General features: G+C 44.4%; 1 protein-coding gene across 1 annotated transcript; it reads right to left on the reverse strand.

The window, feature by feature from the left end:
* Positions 1-1,369: 1,369 nt before the first annotated feature.
* LOC123034291 (centriole, cilia and spindle associated protein) lies at positions 1,370-15,948 on the reverse strand. The gene is made up of 3 exons (XM_044451540.1): positions 15,534-15,948; positions 10,004-10,290; positions 1,370-5,730 (listed from the first exon to the last, which is right to left on the reverse strand). The coding sequence occupies exons 1-3, from the start codon at positions 15,946-15,948 to the stop codon at positions 5,557-5,559; spliced, it is 876 nt and encodes a 291-aa protein (XP_044307475.1). The 3' UTR covers positions 1,370-5,556.
* Positions 15,949-19,477: the final 3,529 nt, after the last annotated feature.

Below are 19,477 nucleotides of genomic sequence, written 5' to 3' on the forward strand. Positions count from 1 at the left end.
CTCAGCAAGCTTGGGAAAGGTGTGGGTGAAGGGGATAAGGAGTTAACACTCTCTGGCAGAGCAGCCTTTTCACACAGCTACTCTAAGTTAGCACATCCAATGTGCAACATTAAACTGTAGCTTTACCAAACCACAATTCTTAATTTAATGACATGCGCTGAACAGCCATATAGAGGAAGTATGCACACACATTCATGGTTTGATAGCCCAAAGTAGCATGGCAAAACTTGAGTGTCTTCAAGACACGCACATGAAATCTTTATGTGTGTATAATTGGATTTAGTTTTTGAGGGACTTTAAGTGAATTTGTTATGGCAAATGTCTGTTTTATAAATGCTTTGGTTCTACCCAAGTTATTTCTAGATGGTAATAATTGGATTTCTTTCTCACACTGAATAATCTGGAGTCCAGCTGTACAATATTTAGAAAGCATGTCCTCTTAATGGGGTGAGGAAGACGACCCAGCTATAAGCTATAGGGAACTGGAGAAGTATATCTGTTCTCCAGGGAAATGCAAGCAAAAGTTACCATAAAGTGTCCATTGGCATGGTAGCATGTGCTTGCAAACAACAGTGACAAACACTTATTTGCCTGGGCTGCTGCCAGTGACCGTTGCCCAGTGATATCCAAGTAACACAGCAAAGTGGTCATTACTGGCTTGATGACGGAGCCTTTTTACGCTCACTGTGACATTTCCACCTTTTTTCCTCCGCAAGATTGCTCTTAGCAATTTCCAAGTGACAAGCCCTCCAAACTGTCCAAGCAGCACATTTGAGAGTCGTTACCTGGCCCTTCCTTCTGGACATGTGTGCAATCCAAATACACACAAACATTTTTTTGCTGATCAGATTTGCAGACAATACTAAAATGGGGGCAGTGGCCACAACTGAGGAGCAGGTACTCCAGATCCAAAAGGATCTGGGTACACTATGGAAGTGAGTGGGGGACAACAGGATGGCGTTCAATGTGGACAAGTGCAAGGTCTTGCACTTGGTGTCATAAGTACAGGTTAGGTGACAATTGGCTGGAGAGCAGCACTTGTGAAAGGGACGTCGGGGTGCTGGTTGACTGCAGGCTAAACATGAGTCAGCAATGTGACGCGGTGGTCAAGAGGGCAAATGCCACCCTTGGTTGCATAGTCAGAAGCATGGCTTCTAGATCGAGAGAGGTATTACTGCCACTCTATACCACTCTGGTGTGCCTGCAACCCATGAAACTTATTTCAAGAGAACTTCAGTTAAATATATTATTATTATTATTATTATTATTATTATTATTATTATTATTATTATTATAGCATTTCTATGCCGCCCCTTGCCGAAACCTCGGGGCCATATATCCATCACGGCCGATCAAGAAATTGTCAAGCTGTTTTTTTAATCAGTTTTATTCACATATACAAATTGAGGGCAAGTACAATTAAATAGAAATAACACAAAAAATAGAAAAAACAAATACTAGTCAAAAAACATTCTAAGTCACATATTGCTTCAAGCTTAATTTTGTCCAAGCTTTGCTCTAAAGTGATTTCAGTGCTCAGCTGCTGAGTGAGGCAGCTTCCCTGTTCCTCTGATTTCAACCCCTTTTCCTTACAGGGCAATATGTTGGTGCAGAGATTGACCAAGTTCATGGCTTTGCTGGCAGTTGTCTCTTGGTCACAAGTACCTAGGCCTAAACAGCCCGGTTCAAAGAAGTCAGTCTAGCTTGGTACAGTCACTACCCTATTACAAATATATATTTCAAGGTAGCACACCAACATCTTGGTTCAGCTAACCCCAACTCTTAACCTAGCATGTAGGGAGGAATGTAAACATGTGTCCTACTAACACAAGCTAGTAGATATTTGTATGCTCTGCCTTAACCATGGTGTAACCCGCATAGTACTTTGTGTGTACAGATGGAAGCACCTGGAAGCCATCTTATAGTGCCAGTTTGGTATGGATATAATTCTCAGTAGATTAAAGTGAATTGTATCTATTGCTTAAAATTAGTGGTTCTTAACAAGTGGGGCAAATACCCCAACAAGTGCATGGCAGCTGATGGGAAAAGAGGGAGCATGCAGGTTGGAAAATCCTGCAGCAGTTTGAACCACAGCCATTATTCCACAAAGGAGCAGAGGTTCAGCAGAACAAGCACCAGGACTGCTGTACCTGCCACAAAGGTGCAGAGGACAGGGACCAGGAGAGAACACCTGGTCACATTATCTCTTCTTCATAATTGCCCATTTCAGAGCAGAGCTAAGTTACTTGAGTTTGATCCCCTCAGTGCCTGTGTTGGAGTAGTGCCCTGGGCCATACATCCTTACCTATATATCAGCAAGGTGTTGACTGGCAATAGGTAAGGGGGCTCAAACAGTTTTAAAAGCTTCCCCTCCCCAACCAAGGGGTTTCAAGAAAAATGGGGGGGGGGTGACAGATCCCAATATAACAATCAGCCAGGGAAATTAAGAAATCAGTGCCTTCACTACTAACAGTTGCTACTAAAGTTACTTGATTGTGGCATGAGGAACACATGTCAAGCACACCTACAAAAGCATAGTTCTGTATTGCACAATGTTGCCCTACAATGCTTGAACATCAGTACATGAATTTGATAAACTATATGCCAAATTTGAATCGCAGGATACATTCTTTGACTACTGGAACTGTCATTTGCATTTCAGTGTTTCATGCATTGTACACTAAGCTATTTGTCAGATTTAGCAAAGAGAGAGGAATGACAAATGTATAATACAACTCTCCTGAAGTGTAGACAAGGAGAGAGAGACCATTAAAAAGTATTGTTATTCATGACAGTATCCTTATTTTAAGTTTGATTTAAACAAAAATATTCCCATAATTGGAAAGTTGAAACAATTCAAAATGTAAGATTTTTGCTACTCTTTTAGCAACCACCTCTCTAGATGGGGCAAACACCCATCTAGAGATGGCTGTTAGGATGGTTCTTCCCATTGCCTGCTAATTTTGTCATTAATTAGGATGCTCCATCTCCAATACCACACTGCCCAACTGGGGTGGGACTGATGAGGGGAGAAAAGTATCAGTGAAAGTTAGATATGCTTTCTTTAAGAACCTCTTTGCCCATTCAAACACATAAGCAAGTGTTTCATATGCAAAGGGAGAAAAAATACTTACGTGCTCCTATGCATGTTAGCAGAAATATAGATCACTTTTTTAAAATCTTACCTGTTACTCCTCTCCAAACATATGAAAGAATTTGCTGAAGACAACAGATGTAGAATTTGGATCCTCCAATACTACAGTCAATACAAAAGGATCCTCCAATACAGCAGTCAGGAAACTTCCATGGAGCTGAGGTGGGCAGGACATACAACAGCAATGTCTCTAGATTTAATTTGGATAGCACACACATCCTCCATCCAGTAAGCAATCCTAAACAATAATTTAGCTAAGACTTGTAACTGCTGCATTCTGAGAAGTTAATCCATTCTTTCCCTGCCCAGTCACCATTACATGACTACTGAAGAGTTTTCACTGAGTTTTGACTTCAGAGAATATTGCAAATCACCCATGCATTAGGAGATTATGCAGTTTTGGTTACATAGATGGTTGCACTTCTTTGTAAATACCAAAAATAAAAGGAATTATCCATCCTCTAAGTAGAAATGAGCCACAGCTCCCATCAGCCCTAGCTGACATAAACAAGGATAAGGGACAATGGGAGCTGTAAGCCAAAATGCCTGGCCACAAGTTGCTCTCCCCTGAGTTAAAGCCATGTACGATTAACGTTCCTTAATGCTGTAAACTTAGAGCAAGGAACATGAAAAGCTAAGGAAACAAGGGACTAGAACGCCAGCAAAAAGCACAAGTAAAAAGCATTTATAGTTAGTAGGAAAAACTGAAAGCTGAAATCAATGCAGGGCTAAAAACCACTTACCACAAGGCTAAAAGACACAAGCTGACACTGGTTAACTGCAGTTTGATAGTATCTGGTATGCCCTTCAGAAGGAAAGGCTACATTCCATCTTGTAACTGTTTCGCAAGAGTTACTGAAAATTTAATGATGGAGATGAATGCAGCTGCACAGAGGTTACTCACAAGCATGTCATTACTGAAACCAACACCAAGGAGGCAATTAATGTAGCCAAAAAGTTGTTTAGGCACCCTGATAACCACCAGTTCAAAGCTTGACATTAAAAGGGGCAGCAGTCTCACAATATGTGATACAAATTCTTTAACTGTAACCAGCTTGTTTAGTTCTGATTGCCAATGGCTTCTTCCACTGAATTACACAAACTCACTTGGGTGGAGGGCGAGATGGGCATGGACATCTTACACACTCAAGAAATATAGCAACATTTGCCCTATCGACCTGAGTCCTGAACATACTTTATGGAATGTACACTAGCTTGATCAAACTTGTAGAAGACTGAAAGGATTCAGTGTACAAACATTCGTAAAATTTCACTATGCAGAAGTTTATCTAACAAAGCTGTTTACAAAACTTATTTTGGTTTACCCAGATGAAACATGGAAAGAAAATTCCATTCCCAGTTCAGCTGCATCAAGTCCATATTACTTACTGCAAAGTACAAAGCAAAACTCCACTAGTTAATGATTGTCTATATCCATTATTTGGTATGAGTTCATAAGAGCAAATTAACAGTGTTTAAAAATACAATTGAAACACATTACTAATCTATTGCACCAAAATCTTCCATTCCAGATGGCCAGAAAATCCACAACTGGAATGCAATCTGGAACAAGTCACTATAAAAATTTACCAAAAGTTGGGGAGAATTTTTAGAGTTCTAAAATTGCCCCTAAAGATTCCAGCTACATCTTCCTTTACAGATAGATGTGCAAATGCCTCTGTATTTAGGCACACCGGACCTGCACAGCTACTGACCTGCAATGCCAAGCAGGTGGCAACCCACTGGTTTTGCAATCACAGGAAGAAAAAAAGGCAGGTGGTTTATTTAACCCACAGTGAGCCTCCATAAAGGTTTGGTAAGGGGCATTTGGCTTGATAGATCACAAGTTGTGCAGACCCGATGCAAGATAAAATCAGAATGGCACCTACATCCTTCCGTAAAGGATTTTTACAGCAACCCGATTTGTAAGGTTTCATGGACCTCAATATAGAAAAGTTTAGACTAGATTTAACTAACTCTCAATCCATCTTAAGGGCAACCAATGCCCTGCTGGTCACATCAAATTTAGTTATCAAGGAGGGACTAAATTTCTGCCAAGAAACCTTTGGGGGTTTTTAGAGAAAAGGCTCCTTCTGTACAACCTTCTAACAGCTTTTCAGCTGAAAAGCTCTTAGCTTTTCAACAGAAATCTCTCAACATGGCTATTCCTAAAGAAGGTGTACAGAAACTATACAGGCAAATCTAGTTCCCAACAGCATGACCCCAATTGTTCCCTCGGCTGCGGCAATAAGTAGCCAAAATAGAAATAAGTGTAATAAATAGCTGGAAAAATCCTTTTGTAAAAATTTTGCATAAGTAATTTGAAGTTTCACTCCAATGTCCCAGTTGTTTTCCAACATCATTTCTGAATTTAAAAAAGGCAAGTCCAATCAAGTTTTGAATCACCGAGCTCGTGCTGAATAACACCTCATATATTCAGTCATCCAGGGGTTGTCTGGACCAGAAGGCTTTGCTTTCCAGCTTCTCTCTACTTCTGCTGTGTGAATCCGTCTCTGTGCCAGCTTCCTTTTTTCCATTTGCCTCCTGTTCTTTGCTCTTATTGCAGACTCATGAATCTGATGGAGATAGTTAAGTGTCAGTTGATTTTATAGAACAGATAGCTCCCTAGTTATGAATGAATAGCCCAGGTCAAGATTTTGTATTAGTACAGTCTTTTCACTGGTAAGATCTAGCTACAATTTCCATCCCTCTACCCAGCCAGTCATTGTTGTGTTGGTTGGGGGGGACTGTTTAAAGATTTAAAACCAGATCACTTCTACAGCATTCTGCAGTTGCTCCCCAAGAAGGGCCATAGGTCAGTGTTAGCACCAGCTCTGCATACCAGATGTCCTACTTTCAATCCCCAGCATTACACATAGGACCAAAAGAACCCCAGACTGAAACCCTGGAGAACTGCTGCTAATCAGTGCAAGCAATCCTGGGCTTTGATGCAGTGTAAGGTGGCTTCCTATATTCCTGTTACTGAGATATGGGCAAAATATGTGGCACAGCAATATCCTGGTTTTGTTACTTTGTGCTTAATTTACCTGTGAACTTATCCACAGCTATGGCTATACCAGGCTAATATTTATTGGCATTGCCAGATTGCCCCACCTCATCTGCTTGCAGTGTAAGATAGTCAAAAGCACTTGTGATAGAAACCCTCTCAACTTCTGACATGATCATTTTAGCTAAACAATGTATAGCTCCAACCATGTCTTCTACAAAGGAATGACCCCAGCTGGATTAATATCAGTGGAGATTGATTAATTTTATACACACTGAGAGACACACAATATAATTTCATAGGACAGGAAATGGTTTTGGAAAGATTATGTACTAATTCTTAAATTTTAAAATGTACTTCTAGAAAGGGAGGAGTATTAGAACAGCCTACTCTTTTTGTATTTTACACATTACATGTCAGCAATGGTGCTAGTGTTTTAAAAACGTGCATGCTTCTTTATTCTCCCACAAAGTGGGGGAAATTAAGAAATCCAACAAGAAAGAAGCAGACTTCCCTGAGAAGCATAAGCATTTTTCTATGTCTGGACCAGCTTCCTACACACTCGACTACTGGACAAGAAAATGACATGTTTCCTTTGCCAAGCAGTGCAATCGTGCTGTCCTTCTAAAGCAAATCATCATTGCCATGAGCCTCTTGTTAAAAAATACCATCCTTGTAAGAGAAAAGATACCCTTCGGCAACACCAGTCCTGTAGTTGAGAGTGTAACTCCATTCTAGAAAAATCTAGCCATAAGTACCCAAAGCTTGAGCCAGTTACTCTGTGCAGGCCTCAGTTCTTTGGTTCAGGTAAAATGGGGCCTGTTCTAGGCAGCAATGGACGAATGCAGTTGCTTGCCTCTCAAGGGAGTTGTGCTGACAGCCAATCCAAACAGGCCAGTTATTTTCTCCATTGCTAGCAACTGCTCTCATCCCATACATTTAAGCCTAATCTCAGTCATGGTTTCAGGTGAACATGTTCTTAACTGGAAAGGGCTAGCTAGTTTTGTCCCTGTATTACAAGCAAGAAGTGCAATGTTTGCATTAAATGGCTATTTTCACATGGCCAGAAATGGCTCTTAAATATACACACAGTCATTCCTATTTAGAAGAGGGATGGGCTACCTCAGGCCTTGGCCTAACCCAAGTTCCACAGATCCCCACACATCCTTTCCTTGGCCCCACCTCCTCCCTCAACTGTCAATTATTTTGAGGGTTCCAGCTTTTGTGTAGCCTTTCCCACAGCCCAGTACTAAAAGGCAGAAATGCCTCTTCTAAGGATTACTTACTTGCAGTGAGAACTTTGAGCTCAAATATGCTAGGATTTATGGCTCCACCTCTTTGCCTTTGGTCCTGCCCCCTTTGCCTTCAGACCCACTGAGAGGGGTTGAGAGCTTCTCTAGCGTGATATTCAGACCTTCACTATAGGTACTTCTACTTCCATTCTTGAAGTAAGTAGGGGTTTTAGAAAGGTAAATTCTATAATGTTTGGGTTATACTATCTTAATATGCCAAGGCATTAGTCTTGTTTATGCACACTGTGCCTTTATGCAAGCTGGCAAGCAAGCCAAGTAAGTTATCAAAACCAGATAAACAACAGCTTGAGAATATCAGGGTATCAAACTCACTTCAAACAGTGGTTCAATAAACCAGTTTGTTCCAAACTCATTAACCATCATTTCCTGTTATCTGAAATAGAAAACAGTAACGGGGTTTCTTGGTTTGTCCACCGGCTCATGTAAAGGGAGGAACAAAGGGTCTCTGTGCTCTGAGCTACTGGAGTGTTCATATTTCAGTTTATTAAGCCAAGATATGGTCACCTGTCAGAAACCATTGTTCAGTTATTCATGTGCATGTACAAAAACATCCATGAAGGTGAGGCATAGATACCATTTCTTTGACTTGCTCCTATTCATTCATAAAGACATTAGGAAATTCACTCCAACTTAATGCCAATGAAAATGACCGCAGTTTTCCTGATTTCAATAGATTAAGCCAGCATGAATCCAGGCATGGAGATTTAACTAGTATATGACATGACTTTTTGTTTCTATGATCCTTTCAGCCGTATTTTGAGAAGGCTGTCAAAAGTACAGAAACCAACTTTTAAAGGTTGAATCTAACAGTTTGTAGGTCAGCAGAACCGTAACTTACACGTTCTCCGTGTCACTCAAGCTCCAGAAGCCTACCATGATGTAGTCACCAGTACTTCAACCTTTTGTGTCATTCCTAAAAATTTAGCTCACTCTGTCTTGGGACCTTTGATGCTAACTGCCTGTTTTATACAGCTTACTCTCTCTGATAGGATTCCTAGCACCGAGACTTCCTTCCACAGCAGCACTGAAATGGCAGCCAGAAAAAAAAAGTTGCATTAAATCAGAGTTAGCAATCCTGTTTGAAGCAACTAGTAAAAGCAAGGCTGGCAAACATTCTCTTCGGGACTACACTGCAGCATCTCGGTGCCAGCATCACAGTTTGTTATGATTGGCACAGATACATACTTTGTTCTAAACCGCCCAGATAGAAAGGAAATTAATAATACTTACCAAAAGATTGACTACTATCCATTGTAAACATACACAGAGATAAACTACAAACGCCATCCTAACAAGAGTACCCACAACTAGTGTCCCATTCATTTTATACTTGCACACTAGAGAACAGGCCTGGCCCAGGAAAATTTGCATGCCCCACCCAAAGCAGCTGCCTTATGGCAAGGCCAGTCCTGCATGGAGCTCAGCCCACTACCTTGGACACTGGCCAAGGACACAAGGACCTTAATCCTAGCAGCAGACACAACAATAGAAGAGCAACTGTGCAGGATCAGGCCAAGGGTCCATCTAATCGAGCCTTCTAGAAACCACCAGCTGCTGATGGGAAATCCACAAGCAGGACATGAGTGCAACTGCACCCTCCCATCCATGTCCCCCAGCAACTGGTGGACAGAGGCAAGCTGGTTCTGATATCGTAGGAAGCTTAGAGCCCTTAGGACTAACAGCCATTGATCACTTTCTTCTCCATGAATTTGCTCAGTCCTTTTTAAAAGTCAGCCAAGCAAAGCCGTCCTTCACTACATCTTGTGAAAGCCAATTCCATCATTTAACTATGGGCTGTGTAAAGAGGTGCTTCCTTTTGCCTGTCCTGACTCTCCCACCAACCAGCTTTAGGGGGTTACCCTAGGTTATGAGTGAGGGGGGAAATGCCTCCCTGCCTGTCCACTTTCTCACAAAAGGTGGTGATTACCTAAAAAACACAGCAGCAGAATGAAGAGCAGCAACAGATTGGGGACAGTGGGTGTAAGAGGGCCAGATAAGGATGCTCTCTGATTCTCTGCTCTCAGGCAAGGGCACAGCAGCTAAGCAAGCTCAGTGCACAGCTCAAACAAGGCAGCCCAACTACAGAGGCAAATGAGGCATTATAAATGCCTGCCTGCCTGCCTGCCTTAGTGGGGGGGAGGGGGGGTTGCCTGCGCTTCTGGAGGACTTGCACAGAGGCAGCTGACAGCTGACTGGTTCCCTTGCATTATGGGAGAGACTATCAGAAACTTTCTGGTCCGTCTGGCTGCCCAGAGAGCAGACAGTTCTAAAAGACAGGAAGCAGGAGATGCTTCGTGGAAGGCAGTGGAAATAGCTCATTTAATTCGTGATCATTGTCATGTCCTATGGTTTTCTTGCCCAGTATATGATGACACAACAGCAGGGGGCCTTGGCCAGCAAACATACTTGGACTGGTCTTGGAAGAAGAGGGGGGTGATTATAGGGGAGCTCAAAAGAGGCTTCACCAGAGATATCTTGAGGGCAACCATTTAGACAGCAACTCGGATGCAAAGATTTAAGCAGGCTTACTTCATTCACTGAGGCAGATGCACAGACATTATGTGTTTTCTGGCTGCCTGTATCAGTCTGTTTTTCTCCCCAGCCATACAGGGCAAATGGGTGTTTCAACCCCTTTGACAGGTCTGTCCTTTGAGGACTCTTCGCTCGTCTCCTTTCACCTTGGGTGCCCGAGGCAGTGCGATTCAAAGGCGGCTCTCGCTGATGACCGACCGCATTGCTGGTTCCTTTCTCTGCAGACTTTGTTTCATCTCTCTCTACTTTACCCTTCTTGTCCGTTTTTTCGTGGTCTTCTTCCTCTAGGAGAAAATGAAATGTGAATTCAGGTTATGCTGCTTCCCTCAAAACTAGGCACAAGGAATGCAGCCTGGTACTCCAAATGTAATGATAAAGATAAAGAGAATCGGCCATCAGAAGGGCGATCACTTCTTGGAAGTAGCATTCAGGGAAGACAGTATGTAGAGACATGATACAGTGTTTCAGAGAATTAAGTTGGATTCACCTCTCCGTATGGCAGGGGAGTCCCAGCACATGCTTGCCCCTTAAAATGCTTTAGGAAAATTCTTGAGGAATATTAGGACAGTCTGCTCTTTCGCCCCTTCCAGCCTGTAGCCCTGCTTTCTCTGCCACCCCACGCTCACCAGTTGAGTCCACTTTGGACCAGGCAGGTCCGCACAGCAGCCATTACGCGATCAGACATGTGCGCAGCAGGAGCCATTTTCTGAGGATGCCCACAGCCATTTTTTGAATGCCCAAATGCGCTCAAAGGTCAAACATTTGGGATCCCTGCCTCCTGGAATGTAACGCAATCAAAGCTAGAGGGGTAAATTGGGACCAAGCTCATACTTCTCTGGAATGGAACCCTAGTAAAGGCAAGCACCCTTTCCCAAGCTAGCACCCCACAAGCACATAGAACTGCAATTCCCATCATCCCCAGCCACCATGGGCACTGCATGATACAAGGCATGGGGAAGACAAATTTACACTGCAGCTGGAATCAGGGATGGGCCAAGATAATGTGCTGCCTGAAGCAAAAAATCCAAGATGATGTTACCCCACTACCCCCACACACACACACAGTCTGTTCCACCAGCCAGGCGATGTTTGAGTGTCACTTCAATATGGCCAGAGGATGGACTCCCTGCTGCACCTGAGGGCCACATGCTAGCATAGAAGGCACAGGACAGGTAGTTAAAGTCCCCACCTTCAACACAGGGCCACCTCCTCTCATCACCCTACCATCTGCAGGCCGAGGTGGCTGTCTCTGCCTAACGGGAGGGCTGGCTCCAGCTAATACCAGCTCCTACTTGGTACAACCCCACATACTGCAGACTATCACAGTCTGCACTAGGGCATCTGGTTCCATGTCCCCTAGTGTCACAGCCTAGGAAAAGCAGCACATTCTGTCACAGGAAAAATAGCATTCCTGTAAAAAGGCTTCAAAGGAGACCCTGAAGTGAAGCATGGATACAGCAGCAAAGGAGCAGAGTTGTACCATGTTCCAGCAAGGTGTAATGCTTTCCCTCAGCAAGACAAGCGCAGCTACAGAATATGTCACATGAAAGAGCAGAATTCCCATCACCCACCAGTTTGGCTGGCACAGTGATACCATCTGGGGCTACAGTATTATTTCTGCAGCTGGCATGAAATCTTTTGCTACCATCATGGCTGTATTTTTGCTGGAGAATAAAAGCTTATGCAATTTTTAAGATGCATGATACCATAGCAACAGCTTACATAAGCATCTACAGATCTGTGCAAAACCCAACAAAATTAGAGCTCTCTCTGCACATGCTGATGGCACCAAAGACGCACACAGTGTCACTGCTCACCTCATTCGTGTAAAGGCTGTGGATCACAGCAGCAGTGTGTTTTTGCCAGTAAAAGAGAAGCAGCAGAGGAAAAAGATCACTCTGAGATGTCCAAGGATCATCTAAGCAAGTCTTCCTCAACCTGGAGTCCTTCAAGTGTGTCAGACTACAACTTTCATCATCCCCAGCTAGCATGTTGGAGATTGCATGAGTTGTAGTCAGCACATCTCTGGTGCCAAGTTGGAGAAGGTTGATCTACATAGCCAGTTATACATAAAAATCATACAATCAACCTGATGCTCTCATTCTTGTGAGAACATTTTAAAGTGACACCGTAACGCTTAATTATTTTAGCAAAGATGAACTGCACTGCAAATTTGTTTTCTGACACTTATATCAAGTCAGCCTATCAGCCATCATAGGTTGACAGTATGTTCCACGTATTAGGTGTGCAGTTTTTTTTCTTTTTTTTTCTTTAGCTAACTGTAGGTTACAAAACCCTGTGTGAAATGGGCCACATGCTGTAAGCATTTCAACATCCATTTTTAAAAGTAGAATCCATGATTCACAGAAGCCAGGTAACAGCCCCAGACTCATAGGTCATTTATATTGTGGGGTTCCTTACTCATCTGTTCAGTGTACATTTGAAAACATAACGTGTGAACATGACAACATAAGAACAGCCATGCTGCATCAGACCAAAGTTCATCAAGTCCAGCATTCCTGTTGCATAGTGGACAACCAACTGCGCCCGGGAAACCCACAAGCAGAACATGAGAGCAATAGGTCCCTGGACACTGGAGGTAGCCTTTAGCCATCAGGACTAGTAGCCATTGACCGCATTCTCCTCCAGGAAGTTGCCCAACCCCTTTTAACAGCCCTCCAAATTGGTGGCCATGACTACATCTTGTGGAAGTGTAACTTCAGTTTAACTGTGTGCTGGATGAAGAGGTGCTTCCTTATACCTTTCGTGAATCTTCCATTGATCAATTTTATGGGATGACCCCATGTTCTAGTATTATTAGGGAGGAAGCTTCCCGTTGGTGAATAAACCTAACTTGTTTGACAATACCTAAATCATGCAGGTATACAACAGGGCACATAGGACTGGCCACTCCTCCCTGTTGGGTGTACACTGAGTAGCTAGCCAAGGTTTACTGTGACTGCTGAAAAAACTGGCTGGGCTTAAGCTGAGATTTTGGGCACAGAGTTTGCATTCCCATGTGGGACACAGCCCATAGAAAAGAACATTAACTGCCTTGAAGTTCTGCATCCCTGTGCATAAACCCAGCAAAGACACACTTTGCTGAAGAATTTCAAAGGTTTTTTTAAAATACATCCCCACATTCTTCTTTTTAAAAGGGCTACTCATCCTTTCTTTTCAGCATACCATTTATTTTAAATTATCTTTAGATCACTTTAGAGAGTAGAACCATCTCAGGGTGCCACATTATTCATTTTATCTAAAATTATTTTTATTGAACAGGCTTTGAAGACATCTCTGCTGTGAGCAGCCTTTTGATTATCTCACAGTGGGCTTATCGTCTTCTGGACAGCTCTTGTGCAGGCTCAACTACTACAGAGTTTGAAGTTCGTAAGCAGTATTACTGAAATTGAGATCGTATTATTCCTGAGTCTCTATGGAGAACTTTGTCCTGAAAGATAGCCCAAGCACTTTTAAAAGGCACCTCCATATGAGTATGGATGTTTCTGCTTGACACACTTCAAAGATCTTGAAAGACAAAGTCAGTGGAAACAAATGTCTACCTCTTAAACACTCTAAAGCTTTGGAAGATAAGGATCAGGTATTCTGGCTGTGATGAAAACTGCATTCTCTAGAGATGATTCCATCAATGCTATCAGGTATATTCAAAAGCAAAGCGAGGAGGAGGTGGGGTGGGGTCATCTGGAAGAAGTGAGCCAGGACTGTGGCGCCTGTCCTCATCCAATTAAGACCATGATGGTCTATCTTCCTTGAAGGCCTTGGTTGGCACAATTTTATGAAAAGTTGAGCACACAGAATCCAAACAACTTCAATTTCTTAATCACATCAGGAAAAAAGGAGAGGAACATTATGTAAGCTGCCATGGGTCCTTGCGGGAAAAAAGGCAAGATAGAAACATAACAAATATTAATATAGCCATTTGATGGCTTGGGAGACAAAATTCTTAAGCAGGGCTAGCCATTTCAATGAGAGCTCACTTTATAAAGCATGTAAAGAGGCATTGGCACCATATTTTAGCCACTAAGCTAAAAGGACCACCATTAATTGGAGGGTAGCCATGTGTCCTAATTTAGATGACAGTCCTCTTTTTGAAGGGATTTCTAGTCCAAGAACCATCCAGAGAGAGAGCGCTGAGGCACCTGGAACTGCACCTGAACAACAGATTAGTGGGGAAGACAGTGATGAACTCTGCTTAAAGTGAGATGTGCGGTTCTTCTATTTCAATTAGTATAGTAATTGTTTCCAAATTTCACATAACTCCCCCTCGCCCATTCAGAGGTTACTGAAACACACAGGGACAAATATCAACTGAAACCAATGCATCTGGGCTATTTTCCTGCTAGCTCTGCTGTAGAGGAGCTTTTTTATGTTGACAATACCAAGAGAAGGCTTCCAGCACTCTTGCATCAGGCTAGAAGGCAAGAGGAAGAGAGTTTAAGCTAATCAACAAGCTAATTCATCCATGTGGGATGGGGATGAGGCCTCTTGAGCAGCTGGTTGCTCCCTAAGGTTGAGGTCACTGTACAGCTGCAGCTCTCCTCTCCTGCTTTTAGTGCCACACACACACAATCGCACAAGGAAGGGCCGCTTTTCTCTGAGCTCCCCCACTCCAGATCGAAAAACCAGCAGAAATCAAGCCCTAGCTATGCCTTAACAAATTAAGGGCAGAACCACCTTCGCACGTTCCCTGACAGATGGCTTCGGAGAGACAGATGCCCGAAGCGTTCAGAAGAAACGGCTGCAGGGTCCTGGCACCCTCCATTTTCCTGTGGGCATCGCCAAATACACAAAGCCTCAAACCCAGTCAGAATCCTGTTCTGCATCGCCTCTTGGTGGGAAGAGAAAGCGGTGGGTGGCAGTTACATTTCTAGCTGTGCAAAAAAAGGGAACCGAGAGCCTGGATCACTGCTGCCTGGAGCACCATGCTGAGAACTCCATCGCCTATGCCTGGGCTGGGATGCAGCTATTAGTGCTGCCTGCAGCTGCAACCATCTTGCTCGTGCTGTTATGATGAAGGGCACAAAAACCAATAGCGGGTTCTGGGTGGTTGCTGCTGCGGTTGTTTCTTCATTAGATTTAATGGAACGCACCTTCGTGAGATTCTGAAAGCAAGGAGGTGGGCACAAGGCAACTATGCCAGTATTGATGATGCCCCCTGCACGTGTGAGGCCGGCAGCAATCTCCCCACTGGGCCTCCCCTTAAAAAGGCTCTGTCTACGCCAGTTGCTGGGCTTATTCAAAAGCCTAGGAAGACACCTCCCCCGCTCCACAGATTAAGATCCACCAGCAGCTCCTTTATTGCAGAGCGGGGACGATCCCCAAGCTCCCCTCCGTCCCACAGCAGCAGCTCCTCCTGGCAGCAGCCCCCCCCCCCTCGCCCCCCGTACAACCCCATCTCCTCTACCAGCCTTCGCGGAGGCAGCAAGAGCAAGCGAGGCATCCGCTCAAGGTCATCCGAAGAGACCCCCGCCGCGCGTTTCCCCTCCCCAGGTGCGAGAGAACCAACCGGAGCCATGCAGCTGTTCCGCCGAGCTGCGTGCTGCAGCCTCCCTCGAGACGTCTCCGGTCCTGCCGAGAGCAGGCTCGCTAGCTGCTTCCGCTCCCGCCGCTTCTTCCTCGCGCTGCTGGGCCGTCGAGGGGATCAAAGTGCCCGGTGGTGAGGGGGAGCCGCGGCCGCCGCCGCCGCTGCTGCTGCCGCTGCCACTCAGGCTGCTGTCCTGCTCCCAGCCATCCCAAAACCAGGGCCGGTGCGCTTGTTCCAAGAGGCGACGGCTCAGGCGGTAGCGCAGCAGCTCCTGGTAGCAGGGGCCGCAAGCCTCCCACTTCGGCTCCTTGAAGCGCTTCATGTACTCGCTTTTCACGCCCCGCGACGGGACCGCGGCGGGCCCACGTCCGACCAATCCTGACCTGCTACCGGACATCGACGGCCTCTCCATAGAGCCCAGCTCCTCGCTCCACCCTCCCGCTGGAACGTTCAAACACAAACAGCGACGTCCTGTGTCCGCCCCCGCCCTCATTAGCCAATCGCCGTACGACCTGGAGATTCTGAAGTACGTCACACAGGCGAGCCTGGAGCTCTTTAAAAAGAGCTCAGGCGCTCCTTCGCTGTTCTACGGAGGTGTGGCCGAGAGAGATGAAGAGGAAGGACGGAGCCTGGGCCCTCTTGCGCCGCGCCGCGCCGCGTTTGACTGTGCGCGGCCGATTCTCATTTTTGCAGCGCTTTTCAATGTTCAGACTATAGTTCTCTACGAAGCGGCTGCTCCCGATGGGTGTCTCACGTGATCGCAGAGTTAACGAACCTGTGCTTATTTATTTGGCATCTGATGAAGTGGGCTACGTCCATGAAAGCTCATTGTAGGACGAACGCGTTAGACTTTAAAACGCCGCGCCACAAGACGTCGTTGGTTTTGTTTGGGGCTGCAGCGCCCATGAAATCAACTAGTTTTTTCGCCTATTTTAATGTGTTGGTTTTTATCATTAAACCTTTCAACGGCCTCGACTGTGCATAACATGGAGAGATCGTCTCTCTTGCATGTCACAAGCTCGTTCCTCCCTCGAAGAAACATGTTTAAGGAGATCGAATCAATGGGAAGAAGCAGAGAGAGACCTTTCCGTGACACCCCGAACTGCTCTGGAGTTCGCTTCCTGTGGAGGCGTGTTATCACAGTCCTGGAGATTAATAAAATCCTATGGCTAATAAACTACTCCTCCAAATTATTTCTCTTTATGTTTTTAATCCTGAAAGCATGAGCCAGCCAAAGTAAAGAGGATTTAAGCTCATTTTAAAGCGCGCGCGCGCGCACACACACACACACACACACAAGTGCATTATGCCCATGATACTCGTATTAGCATCAAGTGTGCCTTCAGAGGACCCGACTTCCGCCCTCACAAATGGTGCTATTCTTTCTTCACCAGCAGAGGGCCATCGTTAGAGCAGGTGCAGGGGAACCGTTCCAGCGGGTGGGGTGGGAGGGAAGGGGCGAAACAAACGTTTTCTGTTCCACAGAACTCCGGGCCAGAATTCTTCGTATAGTCGTAATGCCGATTCATTTACTGATGAATTCATTGCCAGTGCCTCTTCATTTCATTTCCAGATTGCAACACCACAAAATGTGAAAGGGTCGGAGGGGAATGAATATTTTTCCAAGGCACTGTAAAAATGTTATAAAGACCATGTTACTGCTCCTATACTGAGGATTCTTAAAATCAATGTCCAGTCATTCCACTTTTTCCTGCTTAACATACTTCTCTAGTAAGGAAAAAGAAGTCATGGAAGACGTAGGGTCCCAGCCAGACCAAATTAAATAGCTGAGGTCAGGATCATTTCCTGTTCTGCCCACTTGAGGGCCTCTTAAGACTTCAGTTTTATTTTCTTCCTCTAAGGGTCTCTTCACTAATAGCGTTGCTAGGTGCTCATCTGTGACAGTCATCAGTACTGCAGAGGCTAACATAAGCCAGAGGCATTTGATTATTTCCCTACCAAGTTTATGGCATGGCCCACGCTGCCAAAGTCAACAATTTATCATTTATTTACGGGTTAACAGTTCCAAAGCTTGCCTAGATACTTCTGAGTGAATAGGATAATAAAACAGAAGATCATAAAAATAATTCTAGTTAGCTGCAGCAGACATTTCAGTTGGCCGTTTATCAAGAGGGCAGAGTCCAGAAGCATGTTGCAACTATTCCATCTTCCCCTTCTTAATGGATTTTCTCTGGTAAGGAATGAAAGAATGAAGAAACAGGGAGGAAACACAGGAAAATTATAAATGGAAGATAACATGTTGCCTGCTCCCCATAATTTCTGTGAACTAGGCAGTACAGTTTTATTTCATTGTTATACCACCTAATAACCCGGGCTCTCTGGGCGGTTAACAAAAGTTAAAATTTAAAACCTATACACATACATGAGAAAGTAACTTGAAAACTACAATAGCAATTGCATTGAATCAGCACAGAAGTACAATATCAGTACAGAATAAAATGCAATATTAAAAATGAAGCTAAAAAGTTAAACTGCTGAAATGCTGGGAAAAATTAAAAGTCTTCACCTGGTGCTGGTAAAAATACGGAGTAGGCGTTCTGTCTGGGCCAGCATCAGAAAGGGATGGAGGGAGGGACTAGCAGAGGGAGAGAACTGCAGAACGGACATCTTGAAATAAGCTTCACTGAACACAAAGGACAGGGGATGCTGCAATCCAAAGAAAATTCAAACTGTTTAGGGTTTGGTCATTGTTCAGGTGCAAAGTCGTGCCCGACTCCTCACAACCCCATGGACAACATTCTTCCAGGTTCTCCTGTCCTCCACCATCTCCCAGAGTACACCCAAGCCCATACCTATCTTTCCAGTGACCCCATCCAGCCACCTCAACCTCTGCTGTCCCCTTCTCCTTTTGCCGTCAATTATTCCCAGCATCAGGGTCTTCTCCAGTGAGTCCTTCCTTCTCATTACATAGCCAAAGTATTTGAGCTTCAGCTTCAGTATCTAACCTTCTAAAGAGTAGTCAGGGTTTACAAGACCTGTATTCAGGACCTTGCTATCTAAGAGGCACGCCGAGGGATGCCTGCACAGGAACCAAGTCACCATGGTGTATTGTTGAGTGGGTTGTGAGAATGCTCCCACTGATTTCCATGGATCTACTCCATGTGTGAGTCTGAGCCCGACCCATCTGTGTGCAAAATTAGATCAGTTTAACCCAACTCCTTGTCTGGCAGTTCCGCATCACAAGTTTATTATACAGGTAAATAAACCTGCCATTTCAGCTCTTAGCAGGCAGATGAGGAGGGGGAAGCACCACGCCAACAGTCCCATGCACTGGGGTGAGGGTGCCACTTTGCCTCATCAGACTCCACCAGAACTGAAACAAGCATCATGTTTAGCAAACAAAGGAAAGCTTCTAACATTCTTGCCTTTCCTTTTCAGCAACACCTGCAAAAAAATAGGCATGTGTGTGGGAAGGTGGTTGGTTGCATAAGATATGAACTCCATGACCTGATTCTACACAGGTATAACTCTGGATCTATGCTTCAGATTTTGTGGTGTAACCGAGAACACAGCTTGGCTCATGAGCAGGAGACAGGAATGTGCCATGGCTAATCTCATTCTAAGGTATTCTAAGAACGGCCGATTTGTCGATTATTGCTCCCTGCACAACCCTGCTTTCTTCTGGGATCATTTGCAGGTGGACAAATATTTTTAAATAAGTTTTATTATTATTATAATTTTCTACAAGCTAAAAAAAAACCCTAAAAACATCAATCATCAAAGACATCAGACCTACTGGGTCAGCCCCCCCCCTTTTTTTATAGCAATCCACAGATGTATTCAAGTCTACACATAGTCCCGTTTCTCTAACCAATAATAAAGAGTTCCAAGTTGGATGGAAGTCTGTATCCTCTTTCTCCTCCTGAGACAAAGTCAGCCTGTCCATTTCAGCGCAGTCCAGGATC

This window comes from Varanus komodoensis, unplaced genomic scaffold (assembly GCF_004798865.1).
Source record: "Varanus komodoensis strain SLA01 unplaced genomic scaffold, ASM479886v1 scaffold1, whole genome shotgun sequence".
Taxonomy (NCBI): domain Eukaryota; kingdom Metazoa; phylum Chordata; class Lepidosauria; order Squamata; family Varanidae; genus Varanus; species Varanus komodoensis.

Bases quoted from the DNA above. Each gene is read 5' to 3' on its own strand.
- LOC123034291 (XM_044451540.1), bottom strand. From the start codon at position 15,948: ATGTCCGGTAGCAGGTCAGGATTGGTCGGACGTGGGCCCGCCGCGGTC. The intron at 10,291-15,533 runs GTTGGTTCTCTC...ATTTTCTCCTAG, and splicing joins GGAACAGCTGCATGGCTCCG to AGGAAGAAGACCACGAAAAA. The intron at 5,731-10,003 runs GTAAGCCTGCTT...TATCTCCATCAG, and splicing joins CATCTGCCTCAGTGAATGAA to ATTCATGAGTCTGCAATAAG.